Source organism: Oncorhynchus clarkii, unplaced genomic scaffold, assembly GCF_045791955.1.
Source record: "Oncorhynchus clarkii lewisi isolate Uvic-CL-2024 unplaced genomic scaffold, UVic_Ocla_1.0 unplaced_contig_10956_pilon_pilon, whole genome shotgun sequence".
Taxonomy (NCBI): Eukaryota; Metazoa; Chordata; class Actinopteri; order Salmoniformes; family Salmonidae; genus Oncorhynchus; species Oncorhynchus clarkii.
Window position 1 is genome coordinate 1 of NW_027261103.1, and position 18,707 is coordinate 18,707.

At 45.2% G+C, this 18,707-nt stretch overlaps 1 protein-coding gene and 1 long non-coding RNA gene across 2 annotated transcripts; one reads left to right on the plus strand and one right to left on the minus strand.

Annotated features, from left to right (window-relative positions):
- The first annotated feature begins 358 nt into the window (after positions 1–358).
- LOC139404856 (uncharacterized) lies at positions 359–4,918 on the plus strand. The gene is made up of 3 exons (XR_011633851.1): positions 359–647; positions 1,829–1,911; positions 2,405–4,918. It is a non-coding gene; the product is annotated as an uncharacterized lncRNA (long non-coding RNA).
- A 2,409-nt stretch (positions 4,919–7,327) lies between these two features.
- On the minus strand, positions 7,328–18,667 carry LOC139404855 (BCL2/adenovirus E1B 19 kDa protein-interacting protein 2-like). The gene is made up of 10 exons (XM_071147389.1): positions 18,565–18,667; positions 14,687–14,767; positions 14,444–14,502; positions 14,095–14,352; positions 13,183–13,380; positions 11,876–11,978; positions 11,642–11,773; positions 9,482–9,568; positions 9,194–9,292; positions 7,328–9,089 (listed from the first exon to the last, which is right to left on the minus strand). Exons 1-10 carry the CDS (start codon positions 18,606–18,608, stop codon positions 9,065–9,067), a joined length of 1,086 nt encoding a protein of 361 aa, XP_071003490.1. The 5' UTR covers positions 18,609–18,667; the 3' UTR covers positions 7,328–9,064.
- Between the last annotated feature and the right edge of the window lie 40 nt (positions 18,668–18,707).

The window sequence follows — 18,707 nt, forward strand, 5'->3', positions numbered from 1 at the left end:
AGGTTGCCTGACCCGCCACTAGGCGGCCTGACCCGCCACTAGGCGTCCTGACCCGCCGCTAGACGGCCTGACCCGCCACTAGGTGTCCTGACCCGCCGCTAGGCTGCCTGACCCGCCACTAGGAGTCCTGACACCGCCGCTTGGCTGCCTGACCCGCCGCTAGGCGTCCTGACCCGCCGCAAGGCGTCCTGACCCGCCGCTAGACGTCCTGACCCGCCGCTAGGCGTCCTGACCCGCCGCTAGACGGCCTGACCCGCCCCTAGCCTGCCTGACCCGCCGCTAGACGGCCTGACCCGCCACTAGGAGTCCTGACCCGCCGCTAGGAGTCCTGACCCGCCGCTAGGCGCCCTGACCCGCTGCCATTGAGTATGAAATAACAAGTAGAAGATCAAAACTCTTATCGAAGATCATCCCATTCAGGTTACAAAATGCATTGTGTGTGTGCGTGTATGCTGTAAAGTCTGTACTTCCACTGGGCTTAATTGCATAATATCAGTCTAAGTCCCCATTTTCTATTTCTATATATTTTCTATTATTTCCAGAGGAAGAAGCGCAGGAAAATCGACCGCAGCATGATCGGCGAGCCCACAAACTTTGTCCACTTGACACACATTGGCTCTGGGGAGATGGCAGAGGGCCGGGCCCCGGTAAGAGAGATGATACCTAGACTGACTGGGGCTGGTGTATGTTAAAATGTGTAGAGATATTGTGAAGATATTGTGAAGGTGTGTGTGTGTTACTCCTCAGAACATGGGCAGGGCTTTGCAGCTTCCAACCTGCCGCTAGGAATGTTGGCCTGGTTTCCTACGGAATACAGTCACGTTGGACAGGGAATGAGAGGAGGAAATGTAGAAACGCTGGGAATTGTTTCTCAATTCATTCACCTATTAGTAGGATATGAATATTAACTTCAGTTTGAAACCTGTTACGCTATGATTGATAAAGCTGTGTACAGTACTATCAGAAGACTAGCCAATCACTAGTCTGGTCACTGTTTAAATCACTGTATGGAAAGTGGTAGGTTAAACTGAGTGATAGTCCATTTCTGAATTTATTACATGATGTTGATGCTATCAGTACTAAAATGTATGGACTACTGTATGTCGCTCTGCTGAATGACTCCAATGTTTCACTAAACAACTGACTGTTCCGTCGTGATCATGACCTCCAATTGCGAAAGACAACAGATTTTTTTAAAGAAATGATACATTTACACATTGTATCATGACGTGGTCTGAGAACAGTCAGGAGGAGTATGTTGCTGAAACATGTTATTGCCCTCCGTGTTACATAATTCCATTTCCTCAACTGCTATTGCGTAACCCTCTAATGTCCATTGTTCTGTTATGACCCATAGCTGTCAGACTGTAGTTATTCTAGTGCTCGTCAAGCACGTGCCATTTCTGCAGCGCTTGACGCCAGAATGATTGATCCACACCTGTGCGTTCGTCCAACTCTGAACTGCGTCGTTTTAAAAAGTAAAGAAAAAAACCCACAGCCTAAAGCAAGTCCCATTCCTCCTCACTCCATCCCATCATATGGTCACTATCATTATGTAAAGACGTAGGTTATGAGTAATGCTGCTGGCCAAATGGATCAAATGTTGTCAGCAGTCCAAATGGGATCATGTTTCATATGAACCCCACAGAAACACTGTTAAATATGTTACATAAAATGATACAGTATAGAAGCACAGTTCTAATTCTGGCTTCGGATCCTGCCTCTCCATCCATATGTTATCATGAAGAGGTCATGACCTGCCTTTTTGATATGAAAATGACTAAGTATCTGTAGAAACTCTAACAGTCGTTATCTTCCTGTCCTGTAGTCGGGGCCGGTCCAGGATAAGATGAGGTCAAAAGGACCCAGTGCCAACGGCCGCAAGAGCATGTTATAGCTGCTGCCTACCAAGTAAGTACCCAGTTAATGAAGCTATCGCCATATCTGCAATGCAATAGCTTCTCTGGAACTGACCTTCACCACTGGAACTAACCACCTTCACCACTGGAACTAACCACCTTCACCTCTCTGGAACTAACCACATTCACCTCTCTGGAACTAACCACATTCACCTCTCTGGAACTAACCACCTTCACCTCTCTGGAACTAACCACCTTCACCTCTCTGGAACTAACCACCTTCACCTCTCTGGAACGAACCACCTTCACCTCTCTGGAACGAACCACCTTCACCTCTCTGGAACGAACCACCTTCACCTCTCTGGAACGAACCACCTTCACCTCTCTGGAACGAACCACCTTCACCTCTCTGGAACGAACCACCTTCACCTCTCTGGAACGAACCACCTTCACCTCTCTGGAACGAACCACCTTCACCTCTCTGGAACGAACCACCTTCACCTCTCTGGACTTGTAGAACTAACAGTTTTCATTTCTCTCTGTAGGCATGGAGAACCATTTCCATCCTCCTCTATGCGCCCCTCTCATCCCAAATCGAAAGCAGTCACTGCAGTGTAACCTGTTTCCAAAGGAGCGCTTGGCAAACCTGAGAGCGGACCACAATAGAGAGCAGAGAGGCTCTTCCTGACTTCTGCAGGATCTATTTAGCCAAACAGGACGATGGCCTTTCTGTGGTCACCACCAGAATCGCCCTGCTCAGAGGAGGATAGACTGACATGTTTGTTATGCTTTTTAAAGAAAACTATTTGTCTTTCTGATGGACTTTGGACTTCCACTGTATTTCAGCCAACAACGTTACTGTGTCTGTGCCAGCAAGCGGATGGGATAGAGCCGGTGAGAGTGTTTAGTTAAATTTGTTGACTAACATGGCTGATTCCATTTCAGGAAGTGAAGATTATGTTCTCAAGGATTACCTGAATGTTGCAAACCATTGACCTACTGCCAAACAAACTATTTTGTGTATCTGTCTAATGAATGAGGATGCACCTTTTATTTTCCTACAGTGCATAGTTAAAGGTGTCTTCGTGTGTCTTCGTGTAAGGGCAAAATGCTATGTGATTTTGTTGCTGTTTAGATACCAGTACTGAGTAGTGTTATTTTGATTGTACCAGTTGCCATAGAGCCCCATTTGGACTGCTACCCAGTTGCCATAGAGCCCCATTTGGACTGCTACCCAGTTGCCATAGAGCCCCATTTGGACTGCTACCCAGTTGCCATAGAGCCCCATTTGGACTGCTACCCAGTTGCCATAGAACCCCATTTGGACTGCTACCCAGTTGCCATAGAACCCCATTTGGACTGCTACCCAGTTGCCATAGAACCCCATTTGGACTGCTACCCAGTTGCCATAGAGCCCCATTTGGACTGCTACCCAGTTGCCATAGAACCCCATTTGGACTGCTACCCAGTTGCCATAGAACCCCATTTGGACTGCTACCCAGTTGCAAGCATACAGGTAACTGCCAAAATAAAGGAAACCCCAGCATGGTGTCTTAATAGGGCATTGGGCACCACGAGCCGCTAGAACAGCTCCAATGCACCTTGGCATAGATTCTACAAGTGTCTGAAACTCTTGGAGGGATGCAACACCATTCTTCCACCAGAAATTCCATCATTTGGTGTTTTGTTGCTGGTGGTGGGAAACGCTTTCTCAGGCTCCGCTCCAGAATCTCCCAATAGTGTTCAATTGGTTTGAGATCTGGTGACTGAGACGGCCATGGCATATGGTTTACATAGTTTTCATACTCATCAAACCATTGTGACCACTCGTGCCCTGTGGATGGGGTCATTGTCATCCTGGAAGAGACCACTCCCATCAAGGTAGATCTGTTTCACCCTACAGGTAGCAAGCAGGTGATCACTCAGAATAGCTGTGTATTCACTGGAGTTGACCTTGTCCTATATGGGGTTGAGTGGACCTAAACCATGCCAGGAAAATGCACCTCCACACCATAAGAGCTGCCAATAAGTACCCTAATTTACTGGTGTTTCCTTTTATTTGAGCAGTTACCTGTAGCTGGTCACTGTGATACACAATTTACTAGCACCTACTCTGAAAACCCCTAACTATTAGTCAGCAGGAAGAGTCTGTTAGTAACAGGGGTTGTTGTTGTTGAAATTCGAAACACCCTGACCGTTACGGGGCTTTCCAGTGATCTGTCCTGGAATTACTCGGGAATGCCACTCATTAAATCAACTGCATCGAAGGAACATTCCATAAGGTAGTTTGTTCTCTTGTCGGGGGGGGGGGGGGGATGTCCACCCCCTTGATCAGAATGGAAAATTCCAACCATTTCACTGTGCATTCCCCTTGTAATTTCTATATGGCCTCCCACTTGAGCTTGTTGTAGGTGACGTGCACTCCAAGCTGGCTTGTGTCCCACATGACATCCACACGATTCTGAAACCAGGTGGTTTAAATATCTGATTTAAATCATGCAGTAGAAATGAAAGTTTGTTTCCTGTACACAACTGTATTTCTGACGTGCTTAGTATACACAATCTGTTGTGAATAACTTGTGACTCTGTAGTTTTTTTGCTAAGTGTGTCCATACGGGGAAAAACTCTGAAATTGAATGTTTTTTAAATATTGTATCTTATGTGATTTCCTAGGCCGTTATCCTATAGCAGAACATATGGCATATGGATGGTGTTGTACATGTTGTATGTTGTCCCTTCACTAATACCTTATCTGTTTTATACACTGGGCTTAAAGTTGACTTAATGCTGAAGGTGAGACTTTGCATATTGCTTGGTGGCTTTCCTATCTTTGGTAGAGCTTGTAATACTGAGTACATTCTCAGCCCAACAGAATGACTGCTGCCTTGAAGTTTCTGGAACAATGTACATTGGTAACGTCAGTAACTTGAGTCTGTTGGCATTTAAGTTTCTTTCCCATCTTTATCATGGTTGTTGTTAGACCAAAACTCAAGTTCATTAGAAATGATTTGTGCAATCTCTTGATTTTTCCTGAAATACAGTTCACATTCTGAATAGAATTCTGTGTGATTAATCTCTTCTGTTGCTAATGGTGAATGTTATCACCAAATGTGTTACTCAATTTTCACTGCCTGGTACAGAAATAATAGAATCTCAACCAACTGGTTTCAGTGGCCCCTATGGGCTCTGCTGTGAACATTTCTGGGAGATTGTATCATTTTCATTGAAGTTAGTGGGAATCTGTAGTTGCTACATCCATTTTGGGATTTATAAATGATATATATACCCATTGATTCTTGAATATCTTATAAATGCCTCACGAGCTTAGTTCAACTAGCATGTTGATATCATGGATGGTCAGTCCTTGCATCCACAGCTCTGTCTATGAATTTGAGAGCAGTTACATTTCTCCAGGCCCATCCTTCAGCTTTTTACCAAAACACAGTTGGGGTGACTGCTTTGTCATTGTTTCAATTAAGGATCCTAGTTTTAAACTACTTCAACAAATGCATATCTCACTGAAATCCATCTGGTATAGCACAAATATTGCTATCTAAACAAATGCCCTAAAATAAATGGAATGGACGCTATAGTCTGTGTGTACAGCTCGCTTTAAAAAAACATGCATAACAGAGATGTTAAATGATGCCACTAACAATGCAAATAGTTGGCATGGAAATCTTGTTCTAAGAGCAGCCCAGGGCTGAGTGAATAGATGGGTGCAAGGATCATGTTCCAGCAGCAAAACCCACTGGAACAGAAGATTACAATTTAACGGGAGTGGACTCCACGAACTGTCTAACCATGTGAAATACAGTCCTAAGTAGAGGACGTGTGAAGTCTACGGGGTGTCTAGTAGAGGACGTGTAAAGTCTACGGGGTGTTTAGTAGAGGATGTGTGAAGTCTACGGGGTGTTTAGTAGAGGACATATGAAGTCTACGGGGTGTGAAGTCTACGGGGTGTTTAGTAGAGGACGTGTAAAGTCTACGGGGTGTCCAGTAGAAGACGTGCGAAATCTACGGGGTGTGAAGTCTACGGGGTGTCCAGTAGAGGACATGTGAAGTCTACGGGGTGTTTAGAAGAGGACGTGTGAAGGATACGGAGTGTTTAGTAGAGGACGTGTGAAGGCTACGGGTGTGAAGTCTACGGGGTGTCTACTAGAGGACGTGTGAAGGCTACGGGGTGTCTACTAGAGGACGTGTGAAGGCTACGGAGTGTCCAGTAGAGGACGTGTGAAGGCTACGGGGTGTCCAGTAGAGGACGTGTGAAGGCTACGGGGTGTCCAGTAGAGGACGTGTAAAGGCTACGGGGTGTCCAGTAGAGGACGTGTGAAGGCTACGGGGTGTCCAGTAGAGGACGTGTGAAGGCTACGGGGTGTCCAGTAGAGGACGTGTGAAGGCTACGGGGTGTCTACTAGAGGACGTGTGAAGGCTACGGGGTGTCTACTAGAGGACGTGTGAAGGCTACGGGGTGTCTACTAGAGGACGTGTGAAGGCTACGGGGTGTCTACTAGAGGACGTGTGAAGGCTACGGGGTGTCTACTAGAGGACGTGTGAAGGCTACGGGGTGTCTACTAGAGGACGTGTGAAGGCTACGGGGTGTCTACTAGAGGACGTGTGAAGGCTACGGGGTGTCTACTAGAGGACGTGTGAAGGCTACAGGGGCTAGTAGAGGACGTGTGAAGGCTACAGGGTGTCTAGTAGAGGACGTGTGAAGGCTACGGGGTGTGTAGAGGACGTGTGAAGGCTACGGGGTGTCCAGTAGAGGACGTGTGAAGGCTACGGGGTGTCTACTAGAGGACGTGTGAAGGCTACGGGGTGTCTACTAGAGGACGTGTGAAGGCTACAGGGTGTCTACTAGAGGACGTGTGAAGGCTACGGGGTGTCTACTAGAGGACGTGTGAAGGCTACAGGGTGTAGAGGACGTGTGAAGGCTACGGGGTGTCCAGTAGAGGACGTGTGAAGGCTACGGGGTGTCTACTAGAGGACGTGTGAAGGCTACGGGGTGTCTACTAGAGGACGTGTGAAGGCTACAGGGTGTCTACTAGAGGACGTGTGAAGGCTACGGGGTGTCTACTAGAGGACGTGTGAAGGCTACAGGGTGTCTACTAGAGGACGTGTGAAGGCTACGGGGTGTCTACTAGAGGACGTGTGAAGGCTACGGGGTGTCCAGTAGAGGACGTGTGAAGGCTACAGGGTGTCTACTAGAGGACGTGTGAAGGCTACAGGGTGTCTACTAGAGGACGTGTGAAGGCTACGGGGTGTCTACTAGAGGACGTTTGAAGGCTACGGGGTGTCTAGTGTTTTTGAATTGTAATATTCACTAGATGTACTTTGTATCATCACCTATAACTCCAGTCCTAGCTCTTCTCAGAATAACCAGAAGTCTTTATTTGATACCTGAAGATGAATGATTCTTTCACTTATTTACTTAAGCTTCTTCAAAAAAAACAAAGACGAGTCCCATGATGACAACTTTATTTACATGAACAACTGGCAAGCAGACAGACCACCGGGACAAAGGTGTGAATGCAGAGGGGTACAAAATAATCCCTGAAAAACAAGCAGTCAGACTCCAGTCGTGTTAACGAAGGACACCATATCTATCTCAGAGGCCATTCAGTTTCCACCTCCACAAGGCAACACAATTCAGAGAATTTCAGAACACCCAGCTGACATGAGCGATACCAACCACCACCATATAATCTTACTGAATACTAATCTGATTTAATACTGAATGCATCATCGTCTCATGTATTTAAGATCTGTTAGCTACCACCAGTTTAAAGGAGTCTTTTGAAGACTTCTGTAGATTTAGAAACATCCCCAATATGGTGGTATAATTCAGTAGCAGTAACATTGAAAACCCCACAATTTCCTGTGGTAGAATTGTCATTGGTTGCACTAATTGCACTATTTGTCTACATAACCTGTTTGAGGTACTCATGACATTACCCTGAAGAAGGCACAGTGATGTCAAAACGTTGGTAAATACCCAATAAATTACTGGGAGTTTATATATGGAGTATGCAACTTTATTTTGATAGCTTATAATTTTTTCGTTGTTAGTCTGCACCTCCACACAGACATTTTTTTCTGGGTGTGCGCCAGCTCATGTTTTTTAATCAGCATAAAGGACTATAACAAAACAATACATTCAATATCTCCCTTTTTCAGAAAAATGTTTTTCATTTTCAGATGAATATTCTTCACCATCCCTAATTAATGGACATGTCACTGTTCCTGTGTACGAGTTACAGTAAATGCAGGCAGCAGTATTCTTCTTCCTCACTTCCTGTGGCTGCCATTTCCTGAATGCCTGCAGCGTTTCCATGGTGACACCCCTTCCTTTAAAATAGTGTAAAAGCAGTGCTCTAAAACAAATGTCTTAAAGTGAGAAGATCATTCAGCTATAGAAAGCATGGTTAGAAAATGACAATTATAAAAGTACAGGTTGTTCAAGAGTTTTCTTACATAAATATTTGCTCTGAGGGTAGGCTATAAAAAGCCTTAGGTTTACAAGGTCAGAATAATACAGTAAAATACGTCAGAATTTATGTCATGATGTAAATTCTGATTTATTTTATTAAATAGACTGTCTCCATCTTAACCTAAAGTATTATTTGTGCATCAATCACATTTTAGTAAACATTAAAAGGTGACATCCCATCTCCCTGACAACCTGACAGTCCAAAGTGTTGTATTTGGCACTAGAGTGCAGTAAGCCCTAACAGATAAAGCAGCAGTCAATGTGAGCTCCAGTGAAGGTAACTGTAACAGAAAACCATCTGGACCTTTCATCTAAGTGTTATGTTGTGTTCAAACTGACTGTAGGTTGCTCCTTGACGACAGGTCCCACAAATCACTCTGGCATCAATACATATGATAGGGTTGCATTCAAGTACCACAAAATAGGGGCAGTTATGAAACTGTTGCAAAGCCAGTGGCTTGGGGAAGTGAACTTCTTTAGTGACATTACATTCAACGATGAATAAATTAAAGGTGTGTCTGTAGACACAAAGTCTTTCATTTTCTGTACAACAAAAGTGCTGCACGTCCAAGCATACCTGCAGGGTGACATTTGGACTAGTTAACTTTTGAACTTTCATGGTAATTCAGCCCATAGTTCCTGGTCGTCTGCTGTCTTCCCCTCCTTCGCCTATCCACTCTCAATGTCCGCTCTTTGGCTTCCCGCGATATGTTCCTCACCCGTTCATCCTCGCATCATACCTAGAGAAAAAAGCACTTAATACGGGAATAATTATCCTACAACGTAGAAGTAAAATTGTAATAACTTCCAGGCTAATATAGCTCTCGAGAACCCAGTCACTCACTCTCGGATGCTGTCGGGAATCTGCAGGCGTTCCATGGGGATGTACTCAGACAGCTCCTGCAGGCTGTGAATGAAGCGGATCTTCCGGCTGAACTTCTCACTGTGGAGGGCACAGAGAGGTCAGAGGTTCGAGAGAACATCAGCATGGTCAAGACATATGCTGCAGCTGGATCTTCACAACAGATGGAGTGGGACTCACTGAATCAGTGTGACTCGTTGAATCATCTGAGGACTGATGTGGTTCAAATGAAATATGAACCACATCAATATGACTAATGGTTCTGCTCACCTGATGAAAGGCTTGACGACAGTGATGAGTGCTTTGATGTACCAGGCAGGGTGGACCACAAAGAGCCCCTTCAGATCCTTCCTCAACCTGCCAGGAGAACCATCACCATGACTCCACAGGCATTACATTTACATGACTCATTTAATCCACATTACAATACGTGTTACATACGTAGGTGGAAACAACCACATGATATGAGTAACACAGTGCCTGAGGCAGATTCTCTGGATGGAACACGGCGAATGTCTGATTTCCTAAACAATCCCCTAGGCATGGGCAGAAACCTGACATCAATGTCTGTTTCTCTGAGTCACGTGAAGAGAATCATACATTTAGACGCCTCAGTAAACACCAACCTTAGTTGAATACAATAAGAATGTTCATCCTATGTGTAGTTCTCCTCTTAATGCCCTGGGAAGAGTGCCATGATATACGGCGTTGAGACCTGGTTCTGATGATATGACTCAAAAGCTCACGGTCGCATAGCAACCGCATTTGCCTCCGTCCAAATTGAGCGCGTGAGGTAACGTCTGAGGGCTGGTTTTCTCAAAGACACCAGTGTCTGGAAATAGGTCTGGTCTCGTCCAAGTTCACCAGAAGACATACTACAGATGTAGGATCTAAATTGGATCACCCTTTTGCAGGATAACGTTCCTGCAATGCAGGAAATTTTTTACGTAGTGTATTTGAGGTTTAAAAAGGCTTTGACGTTTTGACTTGATTTTCCCTTACGAAATATATATCAACCCTTACACAAATGTCCATCAATTAAAATCCACATAATAATTCACATTTCCGGTTGCTTCAAGATTATTTTCCTATTGTAGCAAACTGGCTCAAATTAAGATCCTACATCTGTACCTTTGGCTCTATAATTCCCTAAGGCAGGGTTTCCCAAACTATCCAACCCCCCCCCCCCCCCCCCCCCCCCCCCTGGGAGAACGATTTGGTTTTTGCCCTAACACTACACAGCTGATTCAGATAATCAAAGCTTGGTGATGAGTAGGTTATTTGAATCATCTGTGTAGTGCTATGTCAACAACCAAAACGTGCACCCGGGTTTGGGAAACCACACCCTAAGGTATATTAGGAGCAAGATGATGGTCAACCTGATGTTTGGGAGGCCACTGTGGTATGCACAGTGAATGTGGTGGTTTATGTATGGGAACGTTATGCTGTGGAGTGTGGCCAGTGGCCAGGCATGCAGAGACTGAGCACTGAGCTGCCTTTATATGGGCTATGGAAACATCTCAATGATAAGGAGGACCACATTACAGTAGAACCAACAGCACAGATACAGTATGAGACAAATGGCAAATATACCGACACGTGGATATACTTTAGTACACTTATTTTTGATTGGACTTTGTATTATTGATTATTGTACTGTGATGTTGAGAGAGCCAGCACACAAGCATTTCACTGCACCTTTTATACCTGCTGGAAACTGTGTACGTGACGAATACAATTTGATTTTGATTTGGCACACGCACACAGTCAGGGATCAGAGGGTTATCTGAGGAATGTCCGGAGGGGGCACTTCCCTGTGGTAGAGATCCTCACAGTCCTGAATCATTATACTTCCCTGTGGTAGAGATCCTCACAGCCCTGAATCATTACACTACCCTGTGGTAGAGATCCTCACAGCCCTGAATCATTACACTACCCTGTGGTAGAGATCCTCACAGCCCTGAATCATTACACTACCCTGTGGTAGAGATCCTCACAGCCCTGAATCATTACACTACCCTGTGGTAGAGATCCTCACAGCCCTGAATCATTATACTACCCTGTGGTAGAGATCCTCACAGCCCTGAATCATTACACTACCCTGTGGTAGAGATCCTCACAGCCCTGAATCATTATACTTCCCTGTGGTAGAGATCCTCACAGCCCTGAATCATTATACTACCCTGTGGTAGAGATCCTCACAGCCCTGAATCATTATAGCATTCCTGTGATATTCCACACGCGGGGAGGAGAAGCAGAGATAGGACAGGAATAAGAGCCCTCCATTACATCCTCCCATTCTGTCCAATACCTGGACCACAGCAGTGCTATACAGAGAACCGTAGGGCCACTTGCCCCCTCCTCTGGACTATTTCAGTACAACAGCAGAGGGAACCTTGTGAGAGAAAGAGCAAGAGGAACATACTGTACCTTCTGTCAATGGAGGTGTAACACTGTCGCAGCCATTTGATGGCGGGCATCTTATTCCTGGGAGCCATGCTGCACAGGTACACCATGACATAGCCTTCTGACACCATCAGGTCCAGCGTCCCCACTATGTACCTGCAGCGTACACACACACCCAAATAACAAACTAAAACTACTTTGATTGTCATCTTTCATTGAGACCTCAACACCAGAGGGTGTTTGTCCGTCTACACTGACCTGAAGAGATTGTCCATGACGTACTCATAGTTCTCCACCGTGTTCTCTGGTAGGTAACAGGAGGAGAACGTGATGATGGCATTCATAGCCTCGCCGTAATAACCTAGGAAACACAGAGGCATACCTCATGAGATACGGCACATGTCGATCACATAGAATTACATAGTGAAGAATGACAAGTTCCAACTGTGGGAGTATAGACGGAGTACATGTTGAACTGCTATAGTGTTAAGTACTGCTAATGGGGGTCCTAATAAAATACTGAAATATTTAAGGCAAATGTATTTATGTTTGAACTCTGTTGTTGTTTGACATCATGATGAGGTAACTTGATTGAGCCTAGTAAGGCTATTCATAAAATAGATACAATCTTATAGTCAAAGGAAGCCATCCTCCTCAACTTAACATACTATTATTTTAGGGGTATATACAGTAATATATAGATGGGGGATGGACTCTACAAGGTGTCGAAGGCATTCCACAGGGACACTGGCCCATGTTGACTCCAATGCTTCCCACAGTTGTGTCAAGTTGGTTGGATGTCCTTTGGGTGGTGGACCTGGGATACACATGGGAAACTGTTGAGCGTGAAAAACACAGCAGCGTTGTAGTTCTTGGCACAAACCGGTGCGCCTGGCACCTACTATTTAAATATATATTTATTTTTAAATGTAACCTTTATTTAACTAGGCAAGTCAGTTAAGAACAAATTCTTATTTACAATGACAGCCTACCCCGGCCAAAACCAGACGGCGCTGGGACAATTGTGCGCCGCCATATGGGAATCCCACTCACGGCCGGATGTGATGCAGCCTGGATTCGAAGCAGGGACTGCAGTGCCTTAGATCGCTGCGCCACTCGGGAGCAACCATACCCCGTTCAAAGGCACTTAAATCTTTTGTCTTTCCCATTCACCTTCTGAATGGCACACATATGCAATCCATGTCTCAATTGTCTCAAGGCTGAAAAATCCTACTTTAATCTGGCTCCTCCCCTTCATCTACACTGATTGAAGTGGATTTAACAAGTGACATCAATAAGGGATCATAGCTTTCACCTGGATTCACCTGGTCAGTCTATGTCATGGAAAGAGCAGTTCTTAATGTTTGGTATATCAGATAGAATTACATAGTGCAACTGAAAATCATTCCCTTTCACTGAGGCCTGTCATTTTCAGCAAATGCATATAGTGGGAGCTACACAACAGATGCTGTGTCATATGCACTCAGCTGGACTCAGTTATGGAAGCATTGATTTTACAGGTTAGTCAAGTGGCTACTTGACAGTCAGCTTCAGCTGTGTCTCACCTCCGTGAGAGAGCACCTGGAGGTATGGCTCCAGGACACTCATGTTGACGTGGTACTCCTGTCCTGCGACGCAGAACCTTCTCCAGCGGCACCCCCTGTTGTCCACCTGGTCTAGCTCCATCGAGCCCATCTCTGCCTGCTCCATCACCGTGGTGCCTGAGACACCATCCTCCCCCCGGCCCAGCCGTGGCAAGTCATCTGGAGGGTCATCAGAGGTCAGATGAAGGTCAAGAAGTGGGTCAAGTGGGATTAGATTGTGCAAGCATCATACCATTCCATTTCAGAATGGAATTCAAAATATAAAATGGAATGGAATAGAAGAATACTATGTTCCAAATTGGAATTTCTCTTTATCTCTCTCCTACTCTCTGTTTTCTGACCTCCCACTACAGTTCATTCTACCCCCACACCCCCTTTCTCTCTCCCCACCCTCATACATCCCACTCTCACTTTTACCTTCCCACTCCAGTTCGTGCAAGCCGTCTTTCTCTGTCATCCTCCCACTCCAGTTCTCTCTCACCCTCCCACTCCAGTTCTCTCTCACCCTCCCACTCCAGTTCTCTCTCACCCTCCCACTCCAGTTCTCCCTCACCCTCCCACTCCAGTTCTTGTCTACTCTCTCACCCTCCCACTCCAGTTCTTGTCTCCCCTCTCACCCTCCCACTCCAGTTCTTGTCTCCCCTCTCACCCTCCCACTCCAGTTCTTGTCTCCCCTCTCACCCTCCCACTCCAGTTCTTGTCTCCTCTCTCACCCTCCCACTCCAGTTCTTGTCTCCTCTCTCACCCTCCCACTCCAGTTCTTGTCTCCTCTCTCACCCTCCCACTCCAGTTCTTGTCTCCTCTCTCACCCTCCCACTCCAGTTCTTGTCTCCCCTCTCACCCTCCCACTCCAGTTCTTGTTTCTTCTCTCACCCTCCCACTCCAGTTCGTGCATGCTGTCAGGGAAGTTGCAGGACTCGCTGTCCGAGGGTGTCTCCAGGGCCTCCAGGTTGATATCCAGCTCCGTGTCATCTTCGTCGGGTGAGAGCGCGGCGGCAGAGTAGCCGGTGTCCCCTGACTTCACACTGCGGTCCGCTGAGTCGGTACGGGACAGGGTCAGGCTGAGAGTGGGCGCCACCAGACGCTTCTTCCTTATGGGGTTTTCTGACAGGGCCAGGCTGGTGGGTGGAGCTGGAGGAGTAGCACACACACAGGTATTGTGGGATATGGTGCAGTACTTTTGGAATTAGGCCTTTGCAGACATATGGTATTAGGGATATACCTGGTCTCTCTGCATTTTCTCCTTGGGTCTCAGGACTATGGGAATCTTCCGGAAGAGGTCTAGGGGGGGAATACAAAATAGTTGAAAAAGCTTAGTACTGCTTTCTTACCCGGTCATAACCAAAAAACATTCTTTGCCGGGACCTAAAATATAATTTAAGATTGTCATGGTGAACAGGCTGGGGTTTACAGTTCATGAGGTCAGGGGGTAAGGTTAAAGGTCAGGGTTAGGTTTGTCTCTGACCTGGGGAACTCCTCATCCTGCCATTCCTCCCTCAGCTCCATGTCCTGGATGTAGGAAGCAGCCTTCGCCCCCTCTGGACTCCTACAGAACAGACAGCATGTCACAGTACATTCAATAGTCTTGTTGTACATGCTGTAATAATCAACAGATTCAACAACAGTCTATAGTCCTTAAGAGCTCAAATAAGACACAGTCTGACAGACACTCTGATGAAGGCCACTGCCCAAACGCATGTACCATGTTTTTAATGTGATGATACCAAATTAATAAAGTCTTTGTAAAGTGCCTGTCAAACATTACGCATGAATCACAAGGTCGAATCATTGCAATATGTTCATTGGTTACCAGGGGAGAACGACTGCCCCCTCTCATTGAAACCAGGAAGTTCAAGGCTGACTGTGGTACTGCAGGCATTGTTGGCAGAAAACAGGATTATAGGGATGGGCATTTGACATTTTTTGATTGTTCTTGTACACACATAATGTGCATTTATCTATATGCCACCAGTGTGAAACAATACCTAATTTATCATAACCATTAGTACTATTTAAGATGAATTTATTGAAACTGTAAAATCAACTGGTTATATTATATTGTGAAACACAATCTTCTAAAAGGCAGTAACCTCAGCAGGGGCGCTTGCATAGAAGCCAATGGCTGTGCAACGGCATAGCATTGTTTTGTTCATTTAACAGACAAGCCACTCTTACTTGCCGAGCCCTTATCACAGTCAAGACACACCTTGCAAACAAGCACCCGCCCCACACACACAAACACACACGCACACACTGAGAAGAGTCCTCAAGTTCTCCCTCACCTCACTCCAGTGCTCAGAGAGTACACAGACACAATCACGTCCAAGTGCAGAAGAGCGAGAGAGAAAAACTAACAATGTAGGCTTGCAACTTGTCTTACTCCATGTGTGTCCTCTGGCTGTCATTGGTCTAGACTGCCTCATGTGTGTCCTCTGGCTGTCATTGGTCTAGACTGCCTCATGTGTGTCCTCTGGCTGTCATTGGTCTAGACTGCCTCCGCCAGTGGACACACTTGACAAGGTTTCAGGACCACTGTAAGAGTCAAACAGCACCCTCTGTGACTGTGCCTCCAGTACTCCATGGAAGAGTGGTTCACAAAGTGGCCAACACACCCTTAGACCCACCAGCTGCTGATCACTTCCCTATATTGTGTTAACGTTTCATTAGTGCTCACCTGTCATATGAATTAGACTTTACGCACCGTAAAAGGAAATTGGGCTTTTAAAGTAATGACGTTCATATAGCATCACACTGTAAAGACATACAGATAAAGAATATAGACTCATTTGTAAACTGTCATAAAGGGGAATAGTCTTGGTTTAGAAGACCACCAGCTGTCACTTAGAAATTAAAACAGAGTGATAAGCAAATACTAGATGCACCAATAAATTGGCAAAGATCAAATAATTATAATATGTCCAACTGTAGGCCCTATGTAAAAACAAATGAAGAATCATGAACTACAGTAAGTTTATCCATATAGTTTAAGCACTTTTAGTGTCATTGCACAGTATTAACATGTTGTAAACTAACTTTGCACAACTGTGTTCATGCCGTCAACTGGATTATACATTGCTTCCACATCAGCTTCCCCGTCTCCAACAACCTAGTTCTACTGTAGTTACACAATGCCTTTGTAAATAAAGAGACACGCCGATACACAAAGCGACTGAGCATAGCCTACCTTTCACCCTTTCCTCTGTATAAACGCGCACTCATGCAGACATCATGATTAAAAGATGAGTAAAAAAAAATGTTTATCAAGAAGATAAGTCATTTAAAAGTCGTCAATTGTAAACACTCCGACGTTCGCACAAGTGCAGTGTTCTGACAACCCAACCACACAGCAAACAATACATTAGCTTAGCCAATCAGAGGGCTTTGTACGTGCTCGGCTGGTGACACGTTCACCACACCTGAGTGAGTGAGAACTTTCTGATCTATCACTCATCGCTCAACTTGTAAACACATCAAAATGAGCAGATCCGTAGATAAATAGTTGAGTATCTCAATGCAGCAGTCTCAAACTCTTACCACACTGAAAGGAAACACATTTCGGCAACAATAACAGTTCCTGTTTACTCAACCATCATTAAAAAAAACGGTATTGCCGTCTCCTGATTTTTTTTTAACGAGAATGACACATCAATAGGTCCCTCTCGAGAGCCTGTATGTCTATGGTTTAATGAGTCAACCCAGCTGAACTCGTGACAGTAAGGTTTAGCTGGTTTGTGAGATGTGGTCTGAGTATAAACTCATTATCTATTTAATTATTTAAAATGTGGGCGTCCCGTTATGACGTGATCGTTGTGGCACTGAACACCTGAACATCTTGTGAGATTGGAACATAGGGGGTTTAAATGGTGTGTATGTGTTTGTGTGTGTCTCTGTGTTGCAACCAACCAGTGAACAGATCTCAACTCAATTGAACACTTAAGAGAGATTCTGAGCGGCTCGTGAGACAGCGTTTCCCACCACCATCTACAAAACACCAAATTATGCAATGTCTCGTTGAATAATGGTTTCGCATCCCTCCAATAGCGTTCCAGACACTTGAAGAATCTTTGCCACGGCGCATTGAAGCTGTTCTGGCCCAACGCAATATTAAGACACGTTTTGTGTATTTTGGCAGTTACCTGTAGACGCGTGTAAAAAAAATCTGTTAATAGCTGCTCGTGGTGGGAAGGGAAGACAACCTCTGTGCTCTTGCATTGTTCCCGATGAAGCATGCCTAGGGTGTATACTCTGTGTTAAGGAAACCTGATATTGTAATTGCCACGGCCTGTAGAGGCAGTTATTGAAGCCTCTGCCTATAAGAGGACAGGAGTAGATAACAGGGATTAACCTAACGCAAAGAAAGCTCCGATTCAAACTCCCTTTCCGCCAGCATTATAATGTCAAAATATGTTCCTTGATCACCAAATATGGAGTTACGCTGAGCAACCATCTCATTTACTCCCGTTACAGCCGGTATGTAGCCTACTTACAAAAAGCAACGGAAAAAAATGCCTCTAACGCCAATAATCTATCTATACCTCCAACTCCAATCTATCCACCTCCGGCAGATAGATTGATGACAATATACAGAAGGAATTCGGAGGCAACTAATGATGACATCAGAGATACAGTGGCTGTCTTTCTGTACCTCGCAGTACAAGTATCAGACAGAGACTAAGATCAGTATGTTTCTTTCCAATTACCGGTATATTAATTATAGGCCTAAATCAAATGTATATCTAGTGGCATTATTACATCACCCCAGACACTGTTCGTGAATCTTGTCAACAGCTCACAATCCAGTAGTGGAAGTTGCCCTTTAGTCCATGTAAATCTTAGTTATAAAACAAACTTTGGCAATTACTAAGCCCATGCATGAATCAACGCTTTGTCAGCTTTGCAAAGCCAGCGATTCAGCACTGAGGAAGTCATTAGAGCAGAGACTCCCAGGACAGACGGCATCTTTATCGTCACTACTGGCCTGGTTAGTGTCAGAGTGGCTTGTGACTTCCCAGTTCTCCTTTTGTTAACCCCTGTCCATTGTTCAGAGAGTAGGTCATATGACATGGAGTCTAGAGGGGTGAGATAGATACAACACTCACACTTCAATACTCCATCTTTTCCTCTAACAATTGAAATGCAATACTCCATATTTTCCTCTAGCAATTGAAATCCACTACTCCATCTTTCCCTCAAGCAATTGAAATGAGCTGAAACACTGACACCACTGTTTTTGTTTCAGGAAACCCACACCGCTATGAGCGTCACTTCACATTTGCTACACACACTGGTTGTGAAACTATGGGATTCCACAGAATAAACTAGCAAAGTGGTTTAATCACTTACCCATTTAGCATGTACTGGTGCCCCTGCTCTGTATAGGTCCCCATATCATCCACCCTGTGAGTGAGATCAGATGATTATTTCAGCACTGAATGGGTACCTCCAGGAGCTAGTGTTTCTTGCAAAACAAGACAGCCTGCTGGCTC

Coding starts and splice junctions, on each gene's coding strand:
- LOC139404855 (XM_071147389.1), bottom strand. CDS start 18,608: ATGGGGACCTATACAGAGCAGGGGCACCAGTACATGCTAAATGG. Junction 11,979..13,182: donor CCAGGTGCTCTCTCACGGAG/GTGAGACACAGC, acceptor TGTGTTTCCTAG/GTTATTACGGCGAGGCTATG. Junction 9,569..11,641: donor TACACCTCCATTGACAGAAG/GTACAGTATGTT, acceptor TTCTCCTGGCAG/GTTGAGGAAGGATCTGAAGG.